The sequence below is a fragment of the Helianthus annuus genome, chromosome 13 (assembly GCF_002127325.2).
Source record: "Helianthus annuus cultivar XRQ/B chromosome 13, HanXRQr2.0-SUNRISE, whole genome shotgun sequence".
NCBI lineage: Eukaryota > Viridiplantae > Streptophyta > Magnoliopsida > Asterales > Asteraceae > Helianthus > Helianthus annuus.
Window position 1 is genome coordinate 145,316,834 of NC_035445.2, and position 20,386 is coordinate 145,337,219.

At 38.2% G+C, this 20,386-nt stretch overlaps 1 protein-coding gene and 1 long non-coding RNA gene across 2 annotated transcripts; both read right to left on the reverse strand.

Moving 5' to 3' along the window:
* Window positions 1-1,204: 1,204 nt before the first annotated feature.
* On the reverse strand, window positions 1,205-3,940 carry LOC110903353 (protein cornichon homolog 4). The gene is made up of 4 exons (XM_022149360.2): window positions 3,786-3,940; window positions 2,958-3,139; window positions 2,708-2,830; window positions 1,205-1,528 (listed from the first exon to the last, which is right to left on the reverse strand). Exons 1-4 carry the CDS (start codon window positions 3,855-3,857, stop codon window positions 1,492-1,494), a joined length of 414 nt encoding a protein of 137 aa, XP_022005052.1. The 5' UTR covers window positions 3,858-3,940; the 3' UTR covers window positions 1,205-1,491.
* Window positions 3,941-13,413: 9,473 nt separating this feature from the next.
* LOC118485475 lies at window positions 13,414-14,449 on the reverse strand. Its single transcript, XR_004876257.1, has 2 exons — window positions 14,359-14,449; window positions 13,414-13,834 (listed from the first exon to the last, which is right to left on the reverse strand). It is a non-coding gene; the product is annotated as an uncharacterized LOC118485475 (long non-coding RNA).
* Between the last annotated feature and the right edge of the window lie 5,937 nt (window positions 14,450-20,386).

A 20,386-nucleotide genomic window follows, 5' to 3' on the forward strand; every position in this document is an offset into this window, starting at 1 on the left:
AGAAAGGGATGAAAAACATATGGATATACACAATCCCACTACTTGTTTTGTGTTTAGTTACTTGTCTTCCGTTCGTCTTGATTTTTGGTGTTTCATGGTGGCGGTTTCTTGTTTTCGTGACCTTCAACACTGCTTTAAGCTTTGTTATCAACAGAAGTTCAAGATCGACTGACGATGAAGATATATATGAGGTATTGATAAGCTCTTTTACGTACAAGAACAAGGAAGTTGAAAAAGATGTAGATAGTTGTGTTAATATTGATGAAGAAGACCATTTTTATAATCATTATCATTATGATTATGATGATGGGTGCATGAGTGCACCCGATGATGATGAAAACAAGAATACACCACATGGTGTTGATGAAAATAAAGGTTTGGCCCAATATATTGACGAAGAAGATCATCGTCATGATTATGATGATGGGTGCATGAGTGCACCCGATGATGATGAAAACAAGAACGCATCACATAATGGTGTTGATGATAATAAAGGTTTGGCCCAATATGTTGACGAAGAAGATCATCATGATGATGGGTGCACGAGTGCACCCGATGATGATGAAAACAAGAACGCACCACATGGTGTTGATGATAGTAAAGGTTCGGCCCAAAGAGTTAATGATGATCTCAAAAGAAGAAGTGAAGAATTTATCGAAAGGGGAAAGCAAAGATGGAGAGACGAGAAGGAGAGGGATCGAGATGAGATGATGAACAAATGATCCTATTCTCTTTGTTAAACAAGTTAAGGTACTTCGTTATGCGACTCGTAAATAAATAAATACTCAAACTCGAAATGATGGCCCGTTCGATGAAATATGAAGTCGAGTTCTTTATTATTCCTTTTCTTTATTTTTTTTTTTTAATAAATTTGACATGTAAAATGTAATCTCCTAGTTTTTGGTTGTGAGATTAGATGTTGAATTTACTACCTAGTTTTTGAGCTGGGATTTTTAGATTATAGTCTTGTACATCACTACATTGTAAAAAGTTGTAATAGTCCCTACTTTATGTGCTTGGTTGTTCATAAGTATGTAAAAAGCCAACAAACTAATTTAATCATATTTTTTTTAATATTGTAAGATTTAATATTGTAAGTTGTAACGTTTACCAACACATCTTTAGGCTATATACATAAATGAACAATCAAACTAATTTGTTGATTTGTTTTTTTTTTTTTTTTAATTTCACGAGTGAATGAGAAACAATAGATATTACATTTATCTAATTTTTAAAGCTGAACAACAGATGAATGCTTAATTTTGTTCTATGTGCTGGCATGTAAAAGAGAATAGAGAGAGTTGTCTCACCTCTTAGAATATAGAAAATAAAAAATAAATCCAAAAACTATATAGAAAAGTGATAACTCATAATTCATAAACCCACATAGCTCACAAAAGTGTAATATTACAAGTGATGAACATCTGAGCCACCCAAAAAACTTAGATTGAACTCTGTTGCATATGGCTGCAATTATGGATACTTGTTGATCTACATTTCATCTTCTTCCAATGCATTATAGATCATCCTACAATGAGCACAAAAAAATAAAAACCATTAGAGACCGCACAATGGTCCGTTCATTTTGCGTATTGTTTTTGTAGGTAGTGTATCTCAGACCGGCCACCATAAAAAAACAAAGTCAGTGGGTGAACCAATTTTGATTCTTTTCCCCATAAGACTATGTGTAGTGGTTTAACTAAAAAGTGTAAAAGTTACTTCATGTCATGTCCTTGACACGTAAGCAGTGGGGCTTTAACTAAACTACACAGTCTAACTCTCACAAGTGTGTAGTGGTTTATAACTCATCATCATCATCATCATCATCATCATCATACTCAGTAAATCCCATCAATAGCAAAGCAAAGGTAGGGTATGAGGAGGGTAAGATGTAGACAGCCTTACCTCTACCCCGTAGGAATAGAGAGGCTGCTTCCAGTGAGACCCCCGGCTGGATAGTAGTTTTGCATCAAGCCTTGGACATAAGGCACATAACACTCAGCAATCAGGACAAAGACCGATTAGAGCATGTACCCTTTTGTCTTTCAGCTATCAACACCACCACATGATGCATGATTAACCGTCCTCGGCTTTTAACGTTATTTTCACGAAATTAGTAAAATAACGTTAAAATTAGTGCACTTTCACTTTTGCCCCCCGATGGCCCACACATATATACATTATATGCGCATACCGCAAGCGGGGCGTTGTGTAGTGGTTTATAACTAAAAAAATTTAATTGCACTACCTCCCCTCACACCCATTAAGGGCTTAACACCACCAGCCCTTTGCCCTCCTTCACTTAATCACTTGTATGCTGAATTGGTTTCACGGGCGCCATTTGCTAAGGTGTAGTGAGGCGCTAACCCACTACACAACGTAGTTTTAATGCAAGATCAGTTTGGTCATACCCGTTTTGATCCGGACCAAATTGATACGTTTCTAATGGTTCATTTCGTATTTATTTATTAATGCAAATAGGAGAATAAAAAAGACCAGAAATCGACTAAACCAATTAGGGGTGTGCGTCGATTACTGGTTTGTGGGTTGGTCCGGGCTGGCTACTTGGGTTTCTCAGCCCGAGCCCAGATCTTGCTCACCCCTAAAACCTATAAATCATAAACTTCTCTTCAAGTGCATATTATAAAACAATAGCTTGTGAACAAGAGTAAAATAAGATACTAATCATAAACCACTTAGTACTTACCAAAATAAAGTGATAAATAAGAGGAAAATGAGATGACCAAGTTTAAAAAGCCGCTCTTTTTTAGCCCCGTCTAGTTGGTTAAATATTTCTGTAACGTCGACAAGGTGTTGTCTCCGGGTATACCTATAAACAACAAAGAATCTTTTAAACACGACCACTTAAAGAATCTTGTGAACCCAAATCAATATATTTCATAACAATATAATGAAATTAATCTGTGGATAGTACAATGTAACATAGAAAGACTTACAGTCTCGTATTATAGTAAAGGTACGGGGCAGCCAGAATAAACATCATCCAATGCCCGGTCATAAGATACAACAAGCATAAAACGCCTTGTGTGATATATTCTGGTAAAATCACTTTGTTTATCCGCGATGCAGAGTCATAGGGATTAAGGTAATCAAACTCTAAATCTGCAAGACATATAAGCTGCAAAAGAAAGAAAGACACATAAATAAATATCATTACTATAGCTTTTTAAATTTCCTTTTTATTTAAATTGTCGGTTCTTATTCTTTTTTTTTTTTCTAACCATGAGAACCCGTTACCATAAAATTCACAAAACCTCACCAATACTCTGCTAACCTATAGGATCTAATAAATTGTGTCAGGCAGGTGGCCTTCAAGAGGCTTTGATAGGAAACCAGTGAAAGCAAGATTGTTACAGTTCCTAATTTATTTTACGGTCGTATTTAATTTGTTGGTTACTTTACAGTTACCAAAGTCGCCTTTATTATCTTTTTTGTAATGTAATGTTTATGACAACATTTGACGTATGATAATAAACTTTCTAAACGTTTGCTAGAACGTATCTAATCTTATTTACACTCTCACGTTGCATGATACGTGATGGATTGCAATCAAGTCTATGACTTAAACCAGCCGATCACTAACTCATCGATTAATATCATATATTCATGAATGAAATAAACCATGGACAAAGATATCAATCAAGCAACAAAATCCTGAAGAACCTTAAATTTAATCAACACATCATAATTCACAAATAAAAACTTTTATCACATCAAATAACTATAAATTATTCAATTCAAATACTGTAAATTGTATAATTCACCTGATAAACAACAATAACAAGGATGGCAATGAGCATGAAGAAAAACAGTAGCCATGAAAGCGTTTCCCACATCTCAATCCTCTTATTCTCTCTCTCACTCAATCTAAATTATATAATTTTATTATTATGAGGCAAAATAAATAAATAAATAGACGGTAATCTGATCGCCGGGAAGCCGGAGAAATTATCCGCCAAGATTTTCCGGTGGATAAACGAGGATTTAAGAGATCAAATAACGATGAAGGGGAGAGTGATCATGGATTAGTGTTGTTTGATATTTGTATTTTATGGGGGTGGTTTTGGTTTATTTTAGTAAGTATAGGGTTTATTTTGTGGAGTTGTTATACTAGTTTTGAATAGTTTATCTTTTTTTTTTTTATATTGGATTTAAATAATTAAACTTTCAGTAATTCACCTGTATCATTCCCAACTTTCATCTTTCAGTAAATTCTTTTGGACCGCAAGTAGGGGTGTTAAATGGGTCGTGTTCGCGGGTTGGTAGGTTCAATCCGACCCGAACCCGAAAATTTTACACAAATCCGAACCCGACCCGAACCCGAAAATTTTGTTATGCATATGAACCCGAACCCGACCCGAATATTCGTGGGTTGACCCGAACACGACCCGTTTAACCCAAATTTTTTAATTTTTTTTTAATTTTTTGCCACAAATTAGTATATTAAATTAAAATTTACTTTAAAAACACAAATGTATATAATACAATTACATTTAATTTATAAAAATTTATATGAATTTCTCTTTTAAAGTTATAATCATGGCATAAAATACACACCCAATTTGATTTATAACAAAAAACATATTGTAAAAAATATAACATAATATAAAGAAGTTAAACGGGTCAACCCGCTAACCTGACTTGGTTGACCCGAACCTGACCCGTTTAGCTAAACGGGTTCGCGGGTTCAACCTGAAACTGACCCGAACCCGTTTAGACTAAGCCTAAACCCGTGAATTTCGTGTTAGTTTCGTGTCGTGTTTTCAGGTCGTGTCAGAAATTAATACCCCTAACCGCAAGCTTTGAACTGCTTGAAGCTAAAAGAAGCTTTCGGCGAATCTGTCCGGGACTCTTCAGACGACTTGCTAGCGTTTTCATTCAGTTCGCTAACAATCTGGGGAATGACTTTCGCCATTTGCTTTGAGACGAGGGCGGCAATACGTTTGTTATCCTGGTTTCTTCGGGCAGCGCGAGAGAGACGGGATCCAGATGACGACATTGTCTGCAATAGACATCGCCATAGGACTTCAGGCACTATATAATCGAATCTCACCTCACACGTACTACTACTAAAGCTCAGGAACACAGTCAACCATGCAACCACATAAGCACAAAATCACATAAGCACAGAACACGTAAGCACGTAAGGCACATAGAGCACATAGAAGCACATAGAAGCAGTCAGAATACAGAAACCGATCATTCAAAGTCCGCGCGTGTTCGGGAATAGCGGTTGCGATTAGCGAGTACACAACGAGTAACATAGCATGCGATTATCCACAAGTAGTAGCGATTTGTTAGCGTATTGAGATAGAAGTGCAATGCGAATCGTGTGTGTCGATCAAAGCAAAGCGAAAAGCGAATAAAATCACCAAAAATCGAAACACATAAACAGGTAAAACCACATAATAACATAAAATCCACATAAAACGACAAATTATCAGAGTCAGCGGCGGCGAGTTCCAGAATCGAAACACATAAAATCGAGAAATAGATTGTCTAAGGCTCGATAGATGTCGACTACCCAAAGCGATTCGACTATTCACAAGGACTTTAGGTACACACTTTGACTTTCAGGACTATGCTCTCGCCTCGTTTTGGGCGAACGACACACATCCTTCCAGTTACAGTGTGACTTCAAGTCGTTGGAGTCCGTCGAGACTTTGATGAGAGTATTGTAAAACCAAAATAGAGATCGGAAAAAGTCGTCAAGGTTCGGGTTTCACCCCTGACTTTACAACTTCGTTCCTGTTTGATAAAATGGAGAAGAAAATTTGTGTTAAAGTGCGGATTTCACTCCTGATTCAACACAAATTCTCCTGTTTATAGATAAAAATGCGGGTCAAACAGGCGATTTAGTCGAGAGTTTGCGGTTTTCACACCTAATCTCGACCTAATCACTTGTTTATTTTCGAAAATTAGAGTTAGTGATAGTGTAGTGTAAGCGAGAATAGCAAGTAAGCTCGTACAAATCCCCTACAGGGTATGTACAAGTCGGTCTGTGGTTACTTAGACTATAGACTAGGTCGTTTCTAAGACATCGACCCGGACTAGGTCGAGTCTTGCCTAATTCCCTATAGTTATGGCTCTGATACAAATCTGTCACACCCCAACCGATGACGGAAACATCGGGGCATGACACTGAGCGAAACAGATTGTCCAGGAGAAATCCATAACAACTAGTATTACCGAATATTTAACGTTAAGTCCCATACCAAAACATATTCAGCAAAAATAATTATTACAGACATAAAATCTCAAAGACAGGAAATTGTTTCGACAACTCAGATTTAAATAAATTGTTTGTTTGTTTCTAGATTCTTCCTAACTCGATTCCACATAGCAAGCATCCTAGCAGATAACATCCTAAACACCTGTCACATACGTTAAAACAAAGGTCAATACACATAGTGTAAAGGTGGGCATACAAGTTTGATAATAGCATAATAGAGTTCAAAATAGTTTACGCAAAACCAGCATGAAACATGTATAAAGTGAAGGCAAGTAGGTTACCAACAGAGAAATATGCACAGACGTGACTGCGAGTTGTAGAATGCGCAACACATATCCCCACTGGGACACGTGAAGTAAAGCCCTTAACAACCCCTATCCACGACAGGTGCTGAGTCCAAACTATAGTACTATCGTTGCTAAGGTTTCAGGCTACAATCGTTGTGTTAACATAACATACAAGCATTCATCGAATAACACGTAGCATGCATAAGCGGTTAGCGTATAAATAGTGTTTGCGTTGTGTGTCGCTTGTGGTTTGAATATAGATAACATATTTAACACCGAAAAGTGCGTAAAGCAAAAAGTGATCGAGTATACTCACAGATTGTGTTTAACAAGTAAACACGCTCTTGGATTGAAGGGAGCGCTGAGAGAGATTAGCCTGAAAAGTTAACGATATCATAAACGATAAGCGGCGCGTAAAACGGTGCAAAGTGATGAGTGTCAGATGGTAATCCGATCGGATGGCAATCCGATCGAATGGCCATTCGATTGAATTGACATTTTGATGTGTTTGTGTATGATGGTTTGTCTTTTGAAGTTTTCGTTGTAGCATTTTGAAAACAAGGAAGTATCTCTACCCTTCAGATCGGTCGATCGAATGGCGGTTCGATCGGGTGACGATCCGTTCGGCGAGGTATTTCTCAAAGAACAAGTTCACAGCAGTGTTGACACTCGATCGGATGGTCTACCGATCGGGTGGCAATCCATTAGAACTGGTAATGTATTGAACATGTTTGAAAATTGTTTAAGTGTTGAAGTCCCAAACGTCTCATGGTTGGATGGTCGTTCGATCGGATAGCAATCCGATCGGACGGTAATCCGTTCAACGTTCAGTCCTTTGAATACTCAAATAAAAAGTTTATGTATGAAACCAAGTGCAAGCCGATCGGATGGCTGTCCGATCGGATGGCAATCCGATCGGATGGCAATCCAATCGGACGACAATCTGTCCTGACGACTCGATCGTCTTTGACACTTGTTTGTTTTGAAAGTTTTGCGGTTTTCTCGAGACGGTATGACAACGTGCCAAACAACAGAAACCCCATCAACACCCAGGTGATCCGATCGGGCAGGAATCACCCTAGTCCGTTTGGTCAACTGTTCGAGATGATGGTTCGTGTTTAACTCGAGGTCGGTTGTCTCTTTGATAGAAACCAGATCTTGAACAAACACATCACTAAGAAGGAGTAGAAGATTAGAACAAGCTCCGATTCTATCAGTTTCGTGTGTATTGAGTGTAAAAGAGTTGAAAGAAAGTTAGAGAACCATCTTTCAATCCTTTTCACCTTGAATATGTTCAGATCTATGCAAGATCTTTGTTTATTCATGTGGAAATCGACCATATCTAAGTTGTTCTGGTGGATTGAAGCCAAAACATGAAGTTCATAAGAACTCCATGATGACATCATCCTAGAACACCTTAAATCTAGTGATTTCACGGTTAAAAGTTAAGATTCAAAAGAGAAAAAGATGAAGGAGTGCGTGTAGATCATAGAAGTACAAGATTTAGGTTGAAAACTTACAAGAATCGCGAGAAATCGAAAGAAAAAAGAGCTTGAGTGCGGCTGGGTCGAGTGAGAGCTGTCACATCAAGTGATGTGACAGTTGAGGGTATTTATAGGGTTTCCCAAAAAGGAAAGTGCCCAGGGGTCGAGTGGGTCACCGATCGGATGGCTGTCCGATTGGATGGCAGTCCGATCGGATGGCAATCCAATCGGTTGACCATCCGATTTAGCAGTCACTCGATCGAGTGGCTCCGACGATTTGAGTCTCGGCGTTTCGTTTCGTGCATTGAGTTTTGCGATGCGTTTAAGCGAGTTTGCGAATTAATCCCAACTACTATATCTAACATACAATCACTATAATTAACTTGCGTTTAGCGTTTGCGATTCGATTGCGATAGATTTGCGTTTGCGTTTCGATTAATCACCACAACATAAACATAAATAAACATGTACAAGTAACACATAATTAGCACACACACGTAAAACAATATCCAGAACACATAATTCGGGTGGCGAGTGCGATTGCGATGCGATAAGCGATAAATAGCGATTAAACCTCGATTATTAACATGTACTCCACATAATACAACTAATGCGATAAAATAAATAGATTATCTACAAGTCAAAGAAGTCAAAACAGTAGTTGAGCAAGGAGTGACAGATCGCAATTAGCAATCTTTTCTTCCTTTGACTTCAATGTTGACTTTGACTTTGACTTTCGAAACACGGGGTGTTACAAAAAATGCAATTAACCTTTTTTTTATGATGATAGATGTATATAAAGTTGTTGTACCTGTATATTCATCTAATCGACTAATCATCAACAATCCTACAATTTCTTCTACTAGAACGGTTTTATCTTGACACAGATAGTTTTATAAAGTTACAAGAAATAATACAAGATAAAGTGAAAAAAAGCGAAAGCTATGGCTATTTTTCTACCTACAAATGCTCCATTTAGTCACGCATAAAAGTGTAACAAGTAAGATTGTTGAATTAGATGAGAATCGGGTCGTATGACCTTTTCCTCATAACATGAAATAGAAAGAAAACATGTTAAGGGATGAACCTTGTAAGTTATTTTGACGCTCGATTCAAGTATTGATAAACATAAAAGCATCAAGTATACTAAACCAACTGGGGTAGCCCAGTTGGCCACCGACACTCACCTCTTCCCAGAGGTACTGGGTTCGAGTCTTGGGAGTGGCATATGTCGCCCAGGGTAAGAACTTGACATGGGGAAGTCACCGCGGAGCTAGCTTGGTCGGGTAGCGGCTCCCGGAGTGAGATCACTCCGGCGGTTGGGAGGACCGTGCACTACCCCCTAAAAGCATTAAGTATACTATAGATAAATACCTCAAAGGGACTACATCCCCTTTCTTTGTATGTATCATTGGTCTTCAAGAAGACAATACAACTATAAATTTGTGAGCAAATGGTAGAGCATGTTGTCATAGCCAGGTACTACCATGTCATGTTATATTGTGACATATTTTCTTATAGAAGACCTGTTGTCTAATCAACATTATTATATCCACAGGTAATCTAGATCCCCCAATGAGAAAACCACATGAGTGATAATAGGACTTGAATAGTTGAATCTAATATCATATCATAGTAGTCCTCGTAATAAAGTGTTATAAGAATTGCTAGGCGCTAGTCGGGTGATGGGGTACCGACTAGCGATTAATCGAGATTAATAGGGATTAATTGAAATTAATCGGATTGCGATTTTTATATGTAATTTTTTAGTTATATATCTACACACACATTTTTCTATGTAGTTTTATTTTTTTTTTTTTTTGAATGGCTCAGCGGAACACACCTAGACGAAGTACCTCCGCCCCCCGGGATCGACCCCCGGGCCCCCCCTAAGGTCCAGCCCACACCAGCTTTCGACCGGCTGGTAGTCGACCCCTTAGCTCACCCGTGCGGGAAAACCGCTCTAGCCCGGGATCGAACCCGTGACCAGAGGGTAAAACCCTCACACCTCCACCCAGCTGAGCTGGGCTTCATTGGCATGTAGTTTTATAAATTAGACATATTTTAACCCCTCATTGACTTATTTTTTAAAGTAATTAGAAGGAATTTATAATGTTTGGTCGAAATTTGGCCTGCGTCTGACCAAAGTTTGGTTAGAATAGGACCGCCATTGACAGCCTAGCAATAATCGGCCATTAATTAGTGAATCTCCGATTAGTGATTAATCGACAACTAATCGAAGACTAGCGTGTATGTTCCGTCTTAGGAAGAATGTTATCACTAATACGATATTAAATTTTAATGTTGGACAACAATTACAAATGAAATAGTGCATACACTGAAAATTGAGGTCAATAAAGCTTTAAATTATAGAGAATAAAGCTATTAGTCGTCAATTTATGACATAATAATATAATGAAGATTTTCTAAATTCAACATGATAATGTCATAATTATGTAATATTTGTTAGAAACTAGTTATTGGCCCGCCCGCGTTGCGGGGCATCAAGCCGAATATTTCCCTCTCATAACATGTACGTCTATGTTTTGGTTACCTGTACATACTACTTGTACCACGTTCTCAAAAAAAAAAAATTACATCGACTCAATCAATTAAAACAAAACACTATCATACTTTTGAAAAAACTTAGCCTTAAAATCAATGGGGAAGTGCCAGGCAGCTGTCTGCACTATTCCCCTCCATGGAATATGTAGTGTACCAGTTTTTTGCCCCGCCTGTGTTGCGGGGGCACTAAGCAGAATATTTCTCTTTCATAACATATACGTCTGTGTTTCAGTTACTTGTACATACTACTCATAATACGATCTTAAAAAATTATATCGAGTCAATCAATTAAAACAAATCATTGCCATACTTTTGCTAAAAAAATTAAAACAATGGAAAAGTATATTTTTAAAGTGGGGCAAAGTTGTACGTTTTTAGGACAAATGAGCGTGTGTCAGGAGGCTGCTTGGCACGAATAAAAATTAAACCGAACCAACCAACTAAAACAAAACACTACCATAGTTTTGTCAAAAAAAAAACACTAAAACGATGGTATGTCTGCAATTTTACATTGGGGGCAAAATTGTAATTTGACAGAAAAAAAAAACGAATGGAAAACTATAAATTTAAAGTAAGAATAAAATTGTAATTTAGCTAGGAGAAGAAAAAACACAACCAATAAAAAAACCATAAATTTATATTCAGTCAAATTCGTAATTTGACTGAATAAAAAAAAAAAAAAAAACCTCACCAATAGTGAGCTGCCACAAAGGTGGCAGTCACTTTCCCCCAAATGGGTTTTGTATATGTTGGAACTGGAAATGGAAATAGAGAAAAATGCCTGGATAGTCCTTGTGGTTTCGCATTTTTTTCATCTATAGTCCCCAACTTTCTAAAATTACCTGAATAGTCCCCAACTTTTCATTTTTTGTTCCCGGATAGTCCCTGGGTCTAACTTCAGTTTGTTTTCACTGTTAAGTGGGTGTGAAATGACCAATTTACCCTTTCCTTTAAAAGGCCAAACCACAGGGACTATCCGGGCATCTTCTTCATTTTTAGAGAAAAACCCCACCACCACCACACTTCATCTTCAACCTCCACCCACCATCACCCTCCTCCACCCTCCACCATCACCTTTAGTCCTTAACGCCGGCTACTCCCACCCAAGAACACTAACCTTTTCACTAAACTCCCACACTGTTCTCTCTCTATATATCTCTGCAATTCCTAAAAAAGATCGAATGCCCAACACCCCCGACCATCAAATGAGTTCCAGGGTTTTGATTGTTTATGTTCATACATATGATAAAAGTGATAAAGATTCAATCTTTTTTAATCATTTTTAGGAATTTAAGGAACCCAGTTTAATAAACCTATAACTAGTTAAATTAATCTCCAAGATTCAATAATGGCGGTTTCTTTAAGCAAATGTATGCTTACTGAATCTGATGATGGCACAAATCCATTTGTTGATGAATAATTGAATACCATGAACATTAAACATATAAAAATTTATAAGTGGGTTTTGATCAATTGATAAAAAGATTAAATCTTAAATGATGAAAGCTATGAAGAACTCAGAATCTTGAAAAATCAAATTGCTTTTTTTTTTACAAATAAAAACAGAGGGGTTGAAGATTATTATTACCAGGTGAGTTGCTTGTTGAAAATGGAAGTCAGAAGCCCAATTCACTCATTCGTTTACTTGATGGTCCCTCTCTGTCTCTCTATCTCTATATATACGAATTGCAGAGATATAGAAAGAGAGAACAGTGTGGGAGTTTGGTGTAAAGGTTAGTGTTCTTGGTTTCCCCACCAGCGGTGGGTAGGAGGTTGCCGGAAAAAATGAAAGTGGCAGGAAAGGTGGAGGTGTGTAGTCGAAAAGGGTGGAGCTTGAGTGAGAGTAGCCGACGTTAAAGATTCACCGGAGGGTATGGTGGTGACTTGTAGGTGGGTGATGGTTGGGAATGTTGGTGATTTGACTTATTATTAAATGCCCGAATAGTCTCTGTGGTGGTGATGGTGGAGGGTGGAGGAGGGTGATGGTGGGTGGAGGTTGAAGATGAAGTGTGGTGGTGGTGGGGTTTTTCTCTAAAAATGAAGAAGATGCCCGGATAGTCCATGTGGTTTGGCCTTTTAAAGGAAAGGGTAAATTGGTCATTTCACACCCACTTAACAGAGAAAACAAACTGAAGTTAGACCCAGGGACTATCCGGGAACAAAAAATGAAAAGTTGGGAACTATTCAGGTAATTTTAGAAAGTTGGGGACTATAGGTGAAAAAAGACGAAACCACAGGGACTATCCGAGCATTTTTCTCTTAGAAATAAGTTAATCTTACATTTACGTGAAAATGTTATTCAAATAAATGTTCAATTGCTCGATTTGACACCCAAAAGCATACTCATTGATTCCAACTGCTTTCACATGCTTTACTCATTAATGGAAAGTCAATGGGAAGGTTCAAATGTTCCATTTTCTAATTTCTTACTTGATTACTTTCTAGAATATATTCAAAAGCTAATATCCCTAAATAAATATAATAGAATTTAGAAAATTCCAAAAACATAGCTAACTAAGGGACTTATACATAAGAGAGAGGGTTCAGCCCCGGTTAATGCTTTAGGATTTGAAAGTCTGTTAACCAAAGTTACTACTAATAGAACAAATGATGGTGTATTTAGTATTTACATCCAAGAAATTACCAAGTGTGTACTATGATGTGTATCTTTAGTGTTTTGGTCTTTTTGCTTTTATTGAACATATATAATTTTATGACATTTCAAATATAAAGTGTTAGTATAGATTTAAATCAACAAAAATATAAACCATATAAATACCCAAACAAGCACAACGTACAATTGTTGATGTACAACAACCACAAACACAAAAAATCACCAAATTCATATCAACAGACACAAATACTAGAAACCATTTACTAATTGATAATGTACAAATACACAAAACAAATCTGTTAGCCATGAAATAACATTCTGCATACACAGATGGCACTATTAACCAAACATTTCTAGGCTCGGCAACTTGTCATGGGCACATGAAATGATGAAAGCATGCCGAGCCAAATGACAAGCACCATCATCGCCATCACACCAAACAATTGCGATAACTTTCGAATGATCAAGAAGCCTACATATAGTAAGCCTACACCCCTTTCTACACAAAACAAGATATTCATCGGTAGAACCAAAGTAAGCCTACAACCCGAATGCATACAAAATGCCATTTTCATTAGCAGAACCAAAGCAAGCCTAACACTCGACCAAATCGCATCACCGGCTTAAAAGCCTAGCCATAAACAACAGAACGCAAAGCAACATCACATAAGCTTACCAGAAGACCAAATCGTATCATCGACTCAAAAGCCTAACAACAAACAACAGAACGCAAAGCAACATCATTGGCTCAAAGCCATAAAACACATTCAAGAATACAACCAACGTCAGCTCAAAAACACCAGCGACCCAATCACCAGAAAAATGTGTTCAAGAGTATATCAAGGATCATCGGCTCAAAGGCTTAGTGACAAACAACAAAAATAAATGCAAAGAAACCATAGTTTAAAAAATGCCAGGCAACAGGCCAAAAAAGGCATCTTAGATTGAGCCATCAAGCAAAAATCACCCAAAAAAACATATGCAACCACAGATAATAACGTCTATTGCACAAACAAGACCAAATAAACCATAAAAATATAATGGTGTATACGACGAGCCAATAAACACTCATCTGAAAACCCTACTTAGGTAAAGGTGAGACCTTTAAAACCCTAAACGGGCCAGGGTGAAAACGGTACAAAACATAACATTTACCTGAGTTCGAAAGTTACAACATCGAAACACAGAAGGCCAACACAGTTGTCAGATTGCCGGAGAAGAAAGGCGTACAAGAGGTGGAGTGTTGAGGTGCAAATGACACACCCCACAAAAAGTAAACAACTTACATACACAATCAAAGTTCAAGCCAAATAACAGTATGTACAACACACCCAAACACAAAACATCACAGTATCATTAGGTACAACCTAGTAACGTATAAACAAGTTACTAATTGATAATATATAAATTGTTTTTGTTCTTATAATATATGTGCATTATTGTTTTTTTTTTTAATTTATGTTGGCAATACTGATTCAGACAAAAAAAGCGATGATTTGTATAGCAATTTTTTCCATCACAAAATGTAGTGAAACGAGCCTCCATATCATAACCATTGAAGCATTAACTCATTACTAGCACAATCTAAGGGGCACCAATGTGCCTTACGCGGTTATACTATTAATGTCGTGAGGGTTTGGGTGTGTGGCCCAAATCACAATTTAACCAATCAAAAAGTATTTCCCATTATATATATACATTAAACCCATTAAGTCTAACTACTTTCCAAGTCAATATCTACCGTCGGATCATGCTGAAATGAAATCTCATCCGTTTAAACTCACAAAATTAACCGCTATGATGGCGGTTCAGAGCGGTTGTTTACGGTTTCCCCAGCAGGTGGTTACATCCACCTTTTCCTGCCCATTATCTCCACTAGAGAATTGCCAGTTAATACAGAAAAAACTGTAATTTGGGCTGATCTTGACCACAATAACTATTTAGTTATATTTAAGAACGAATCTCAGCCGTTCAAATGCAAAAAAAATTTGACAGTTTTTATTTTTTAATGCCAGTTTTCACCTCCTAATTTTATGCTTATATGCAATTATGCCACTATCCGGTAATTCCAGCGTCTCTCCCCCATAAAACTCCCTGTCATCAAACATCGTCATCAAACCTGTTCCCACTATTTTCCAAATCATCATCAACACATATCCTAGGTATTTCTTTCTTCGGTCACATCTCACCTTCAACCACCAACCCCAACGAACCTACCACTACACCTTCGCCTCCCATCCCCTAATTTCTCATCAATATGAGTATCATCGACTCTTGGCGGGGTAATATCCGGAAGGCTCGTGGCGGAAATTAAAGTTTCTACCATTGCAGCAACCGTGATTTTGCAGCCATGCGGTTCACCGTATTCTACTGTTGTATCATCGACTCTTGCCTGCTCACTTCGGCCACCACCTATTCAACCTGCAAATTAGGATTTCAAATTGTGGTTGATGATGTTCTGCTGCAGTGGCACTTCTTTCGCCTCCCAACCAACAATAAGGAACTATGTACTGGATTCGATTTTGATTTGAATACAGCAGTTGCATTAATTGCATAAGAAAATGGTACGATTCTTTCTATTTTTTATTATGGATTTTAGAAACAACAGGCAGCGGAATATGGGATTATCAGTTAGTTTCTTGTCTTTTTTTAACGTGTTGATTCTACAATGTTCCATTAACAAGCTTTTTTTCGTAATAATAGTGGGGGACATTATTAGAGTTGGGAGACCAGTGTACGAGGTCCGGTGGTAGGTTCTATATTGTTTTGACCATGGAAAAACGAGACTTGACACACGCCAAATGGTCTTACCAGGTTTGGTCCACTCGTGTTGACCCTCTTTATGTTGTATGTTCAAGTTGTGTACTAAAATTCTACTCTTGGGTTCACTCAGGTTAGTTGAAGGGGGAGGCCATGGATGTGGTTTCCACAAAGTATGCATTCTATTGAAAGGGGGAGTGTTCAATGTTCACTAATCCCACTTTTCCATTCTTTTTATTTTCTTTTTGCTAATTTGAAAGTTATAACTTGTGCAAGTGAATGAGTGTATTTTCACAATGAATTGACGAAAACAATGTGAGACGACTGGACCTTGAGTCTCTTATCCAGTTTAATAACCGCAAACTCGCAAAGTGATTCTTTATATCGATGAGACGAAAAAACCACCGGTCGGACAAGGCCTTAACAAGCCCGCTAAAGTAACACTTCTGAACATCAAGTGTTTTGATAAAAAGACGGGGTGCCAATTCATTGAAGGACCTAGAATTGTAGAATATAGGGCCAATATTTTAAGGTTGAAACTTAAAATTGTTGGATGTTTTTTTTTCTGAAAATCATTTGATCAAGTTCTTTTGGCAAGTCCATTTGATCAAGATGATAAGCAACTTAGGTTGTTAAAGCAAATACCTCTATACATCATCATTTTTAACAAGCTGGCGTTGTTGAGGTTTCTGAGGAAATCGTTATCACACTTTTGGAAAGTCTTGGTTTTTGGATTACAGATTTTGATTTAAATTAAGGTTTATGTTGGTGGTTTAGGTTATTTATAACAGGGGGATTGATCAAAGTCGGGATTTTGGGTTTGAAACAATGAGTACTGTAGAAGAAGCATAGAAGGCTATTGATATGTTCCATGGTTATGTAAGTTTCTTCATTGCTTTTGGATTGTATAGTAATAACTTAAGTCGAATCTTGCAACCGAAACCAATATTTTGAAAACCGGTCGGATTATAAACCGTCACACTGTTAGATAACTGGAGGGGCAACCGGTCAAACTGACAGGATGATGTCACAAATAATTTTTAAAATATTTATATATATTACCTTAAAATTTGAATAGTATATTGTTATATTTTTTATATTTAAAATATTAATAGAAGCATATTTTTTAGAAAGAAAAGAAAACGTGAAGAGGTTTTTGTTGAAATAAGAGTATTAATTTATCTACACCACATGAAACAGAGAAGAAAGTTACTGAAAATCAAAGTTCGTCCAGCCACTAAACCAGCTCACACACCACTCATAAAAAAGGGTCCGGTTTATAACAACATTAACCAAATTAAGCATTAATGAGCAAGGGATTGAGAACTTTTGAAGATGGAATTGTTTCATTTTGTTTGAATCAGGAATTAGGAAGCAGGATCTTAACTGTGAATAAAGGCTGCTACAAAAGGATCAAGATCCGATCACATAGAGCGTGCACCCCAATCTTCTGGGCCTTCATACACAGTGTATGTCGGGAACCTACCGTGGGACACAGATGGTGAACGTCTTGAGCAGATTTTCAGAGAACACAACACGAGAAGGTGGTCAATTCATGCATTGTTTCCGATAGGGAGAGTGGGGATCTCGTGGTTTTGGGTTTGTGTCAATGGCGTGGATAGCGAAATGAATGACACTATTGAGAATCTTGATCGACAGGTATTGCATTACTTTTTACCTTTTTGGAATATACCATTTCGCCCTCGAAACTTGCATTTGTTGATTGCATTTTCTGGGTGGGAGAGCGATTAGAGTGAATGTAGCAGAGAGACTAAGATGTGGTGGCTTTTGACTGACAGGAACTTGATTAATATTTTTAAGAGTGGTAATTGTCTATTTGCAGGATTTACATTGGGTAATAATTGTGTAGGACATATAGAGTTTAGATGTCAAGATATCTTAGCTCATATATCGTTTTTTTTTTGTTGCAGCAGTAATTGCCATGCTTGTGATCTGATACGGAGCTCTGGTCTAACATATTACCCACCCGGATCCCACATTGAGCAATTAAAAACCATAATTTGCAGGCGAATTGAGCCAATGTATCCAGCTCTCTTCAGCTACAGATTCATAATTTTTTCTCTAAATATTGTCATGTAAATGTATACTGTAGATCTGAAGGGTGAGCAATGAACACCTATGCCCTTTTTGCTATTGTAAGCTTTGTTCCACTTGAAATGGCATTCTATTTTTTTTTTTTTAAATAGAATGACTTCTTTTTTATTTCAAACTACAAACATATTTCTAGCAATCAGAATAGCAGCATGTAATAACACTAAATGTGGTCATGTAAACTAATAATATAGGAGACTGACATCGTCAAACTGCACTCAAGTTTACTGACGAAGCCATCCGCAGTTACGAAAATAATCAAGTTTTGGTAATTTTGATTGGTTGGAAGGTCTGAGACCGCATGTTTTCTCTAAAAAAATTATACGTATGTTATGCCTACCGTTTACTTTTGCATTAAAATGACATCATTTCATGTTTTAGTACTCTATCAGTTTTATTTTCTATCGTTTTGTGGTTGTAAACTGTTGACGTTCGTTTTCCTCTTATAAATTAAAGAATGATGCTTTTGTTTGTAAAGTTGTTTAAATTTGTGTACACTTAATATAGGTTAGCTTTGTTTGTTACGCTGTTCAACGTAACCCGTCCACCGGACGGGTATTAAACTAGTTTTTATTAAATAAAGATTAAAAACTAACTCTGTGTTTAGTTAACCCACTACACCCTTATAAAAAATAAGTTAGTTAATGTCTCAATACCTATATTTTTTTGAAGGGTGACTTTCTATGTACAGGACCTATAGGTCCAGGTTCTTGTCAAAGACAATCCCCCGTCAGTCCGTGTTGCAGACGCAATGTTCTATCGGGCCCCGGCCGCGTACGGGAACTGACCTTCGCCCGGAAACCATACTGCCCCCACACGGGTAAAGCCGCTGGGGTAACAGCTGGGTGAAAACCGGATTGCCCTCCGGATCGAACCATGCCTTGGTAGGAGCGATCCATCATAGGGACGTCCCCCCCCCCAAAGTGCCACAGCTAGGAGTCGAACCGGCGACCTCACAAGGAGGGAACCAGCCCAACCCAACCACTTGGGACCAACTGGGCTGGGAAGGGGATGTCTCAATACCTATATAACAATAACACAATACACTTTTTAATTAACCCACTACATATAAAACAAATAATAATGTGTGTATCAATTGTTACTTGAATGGCACATCGTGATTTTCAATCATATTGCTTGCTAATCTACACAAAAAGAAAAAAATCACATTCGATGTATGAAGGGGTATGGTCCCAAAAAGTCGCGCAAACCTCCGCCCAGGTTGCGCGCGAGACCATACTCCTTATTTCAGAAAACTTATTAATAATATCCACGCGCGACCTACACACGTTGTAGTTTATCCCGCGCGAGGCAAGGCCCACAAGAGGCTCAGATATCAGCACTTAGCATAAAACAATGGAACAAATGAGCATGCTAACCCCGCGCGGGTTAGTTGCTGTCCAACAAGAGCCACTCAGTAGGGAAGCGCACGGCTACCTACAGTGGTACATAAGGTACAAGTGGCAGTAAAAGGAGCCAATGAGCGTCTAGCAGGCTCTGGTCAATCGTGCGCCACGATCGCCTGACGAGAAGTACACAAGGACGCCTACGTGGCACCAATCAAAGGACGGAGACAACTGTCCCACGATCTCCACTTGTCTGCTGATGACAGAAGGACAACAGGGCCGACAACAATGACACGTGGCTCCAATCAAGGTGCGCCAGCACCGACGAACGTCTAGAAGCCACTAAGCGGTCGACGCCAGTGAGACAAAGAGCATATCCGTTTTGTTGTCCGCTTCCGGCCCAAGGCCCATCAGCCCATAACCCCTTACACCTCTCCGACTATAAATAGAGACCTCATTCCACAGGTTAAAGATTCTATTCCCTCTACTCTCACTCTTAACACTGAATTACTCTCAAAGCAGTCGCTTATTCTCACGCCGGAGCCTGGTTAAGAGGGAAACTCCCACATTCCCCTCTTAACGAGTAACGGTGTTCTGTTTTGCAGGATCATATTATCAAGTCGGAACTCAAATATCCATAAGAAGATTAACCATCATGAAAGGAACATAAACCAATCTAATTAACTCCCTAATTAGATCAGTGTTTCTTCATTGGCGCCCACCGATTTTTTCTATAACCACCCTCATCTTCTTTTATTTGAGCCTTTGACATCTTTTTCATCCTTCGACTATGACTGGTCAAGGAACCATTCCAGAGTTCGGTTTCGGAACCAACTCTAACACGGCGTTGGGTGAAGGAATCCAAAACTTCCAAGCCCAACAAATCGAAGAAATCGGCGAAGTTGAAATCAACAATACTGGGGGTCCGCGCGGGAGCTTCACCCGCATCACCCAAGTGGTCACCC

Excerpts from the sequence above, each read along its gene's own strand:
- LOC110903353 (XM_022149360.2), bottom strand. The coding sequence starts at position 3,857 with ATGTGGGAAACGCTTTCATGGCTACTGTTTTTCTTCATGCTCATTGCC. Across the intron at positions 3,140-3,785 it reads TTGTTATTGTTGTTTATCAG|CTTATATGTCTTGCAGATTT; the intron begins GTGAATTATACA and ends TTTCTTTTGCAG. Across the intron at positions 2,831-2,957 it reads CTTTACTATAATACGAGACT|GTATACCCGGAGACAACACC; the intron begins GTAAGTCTTTCT and ends TGTTGTTTATAG.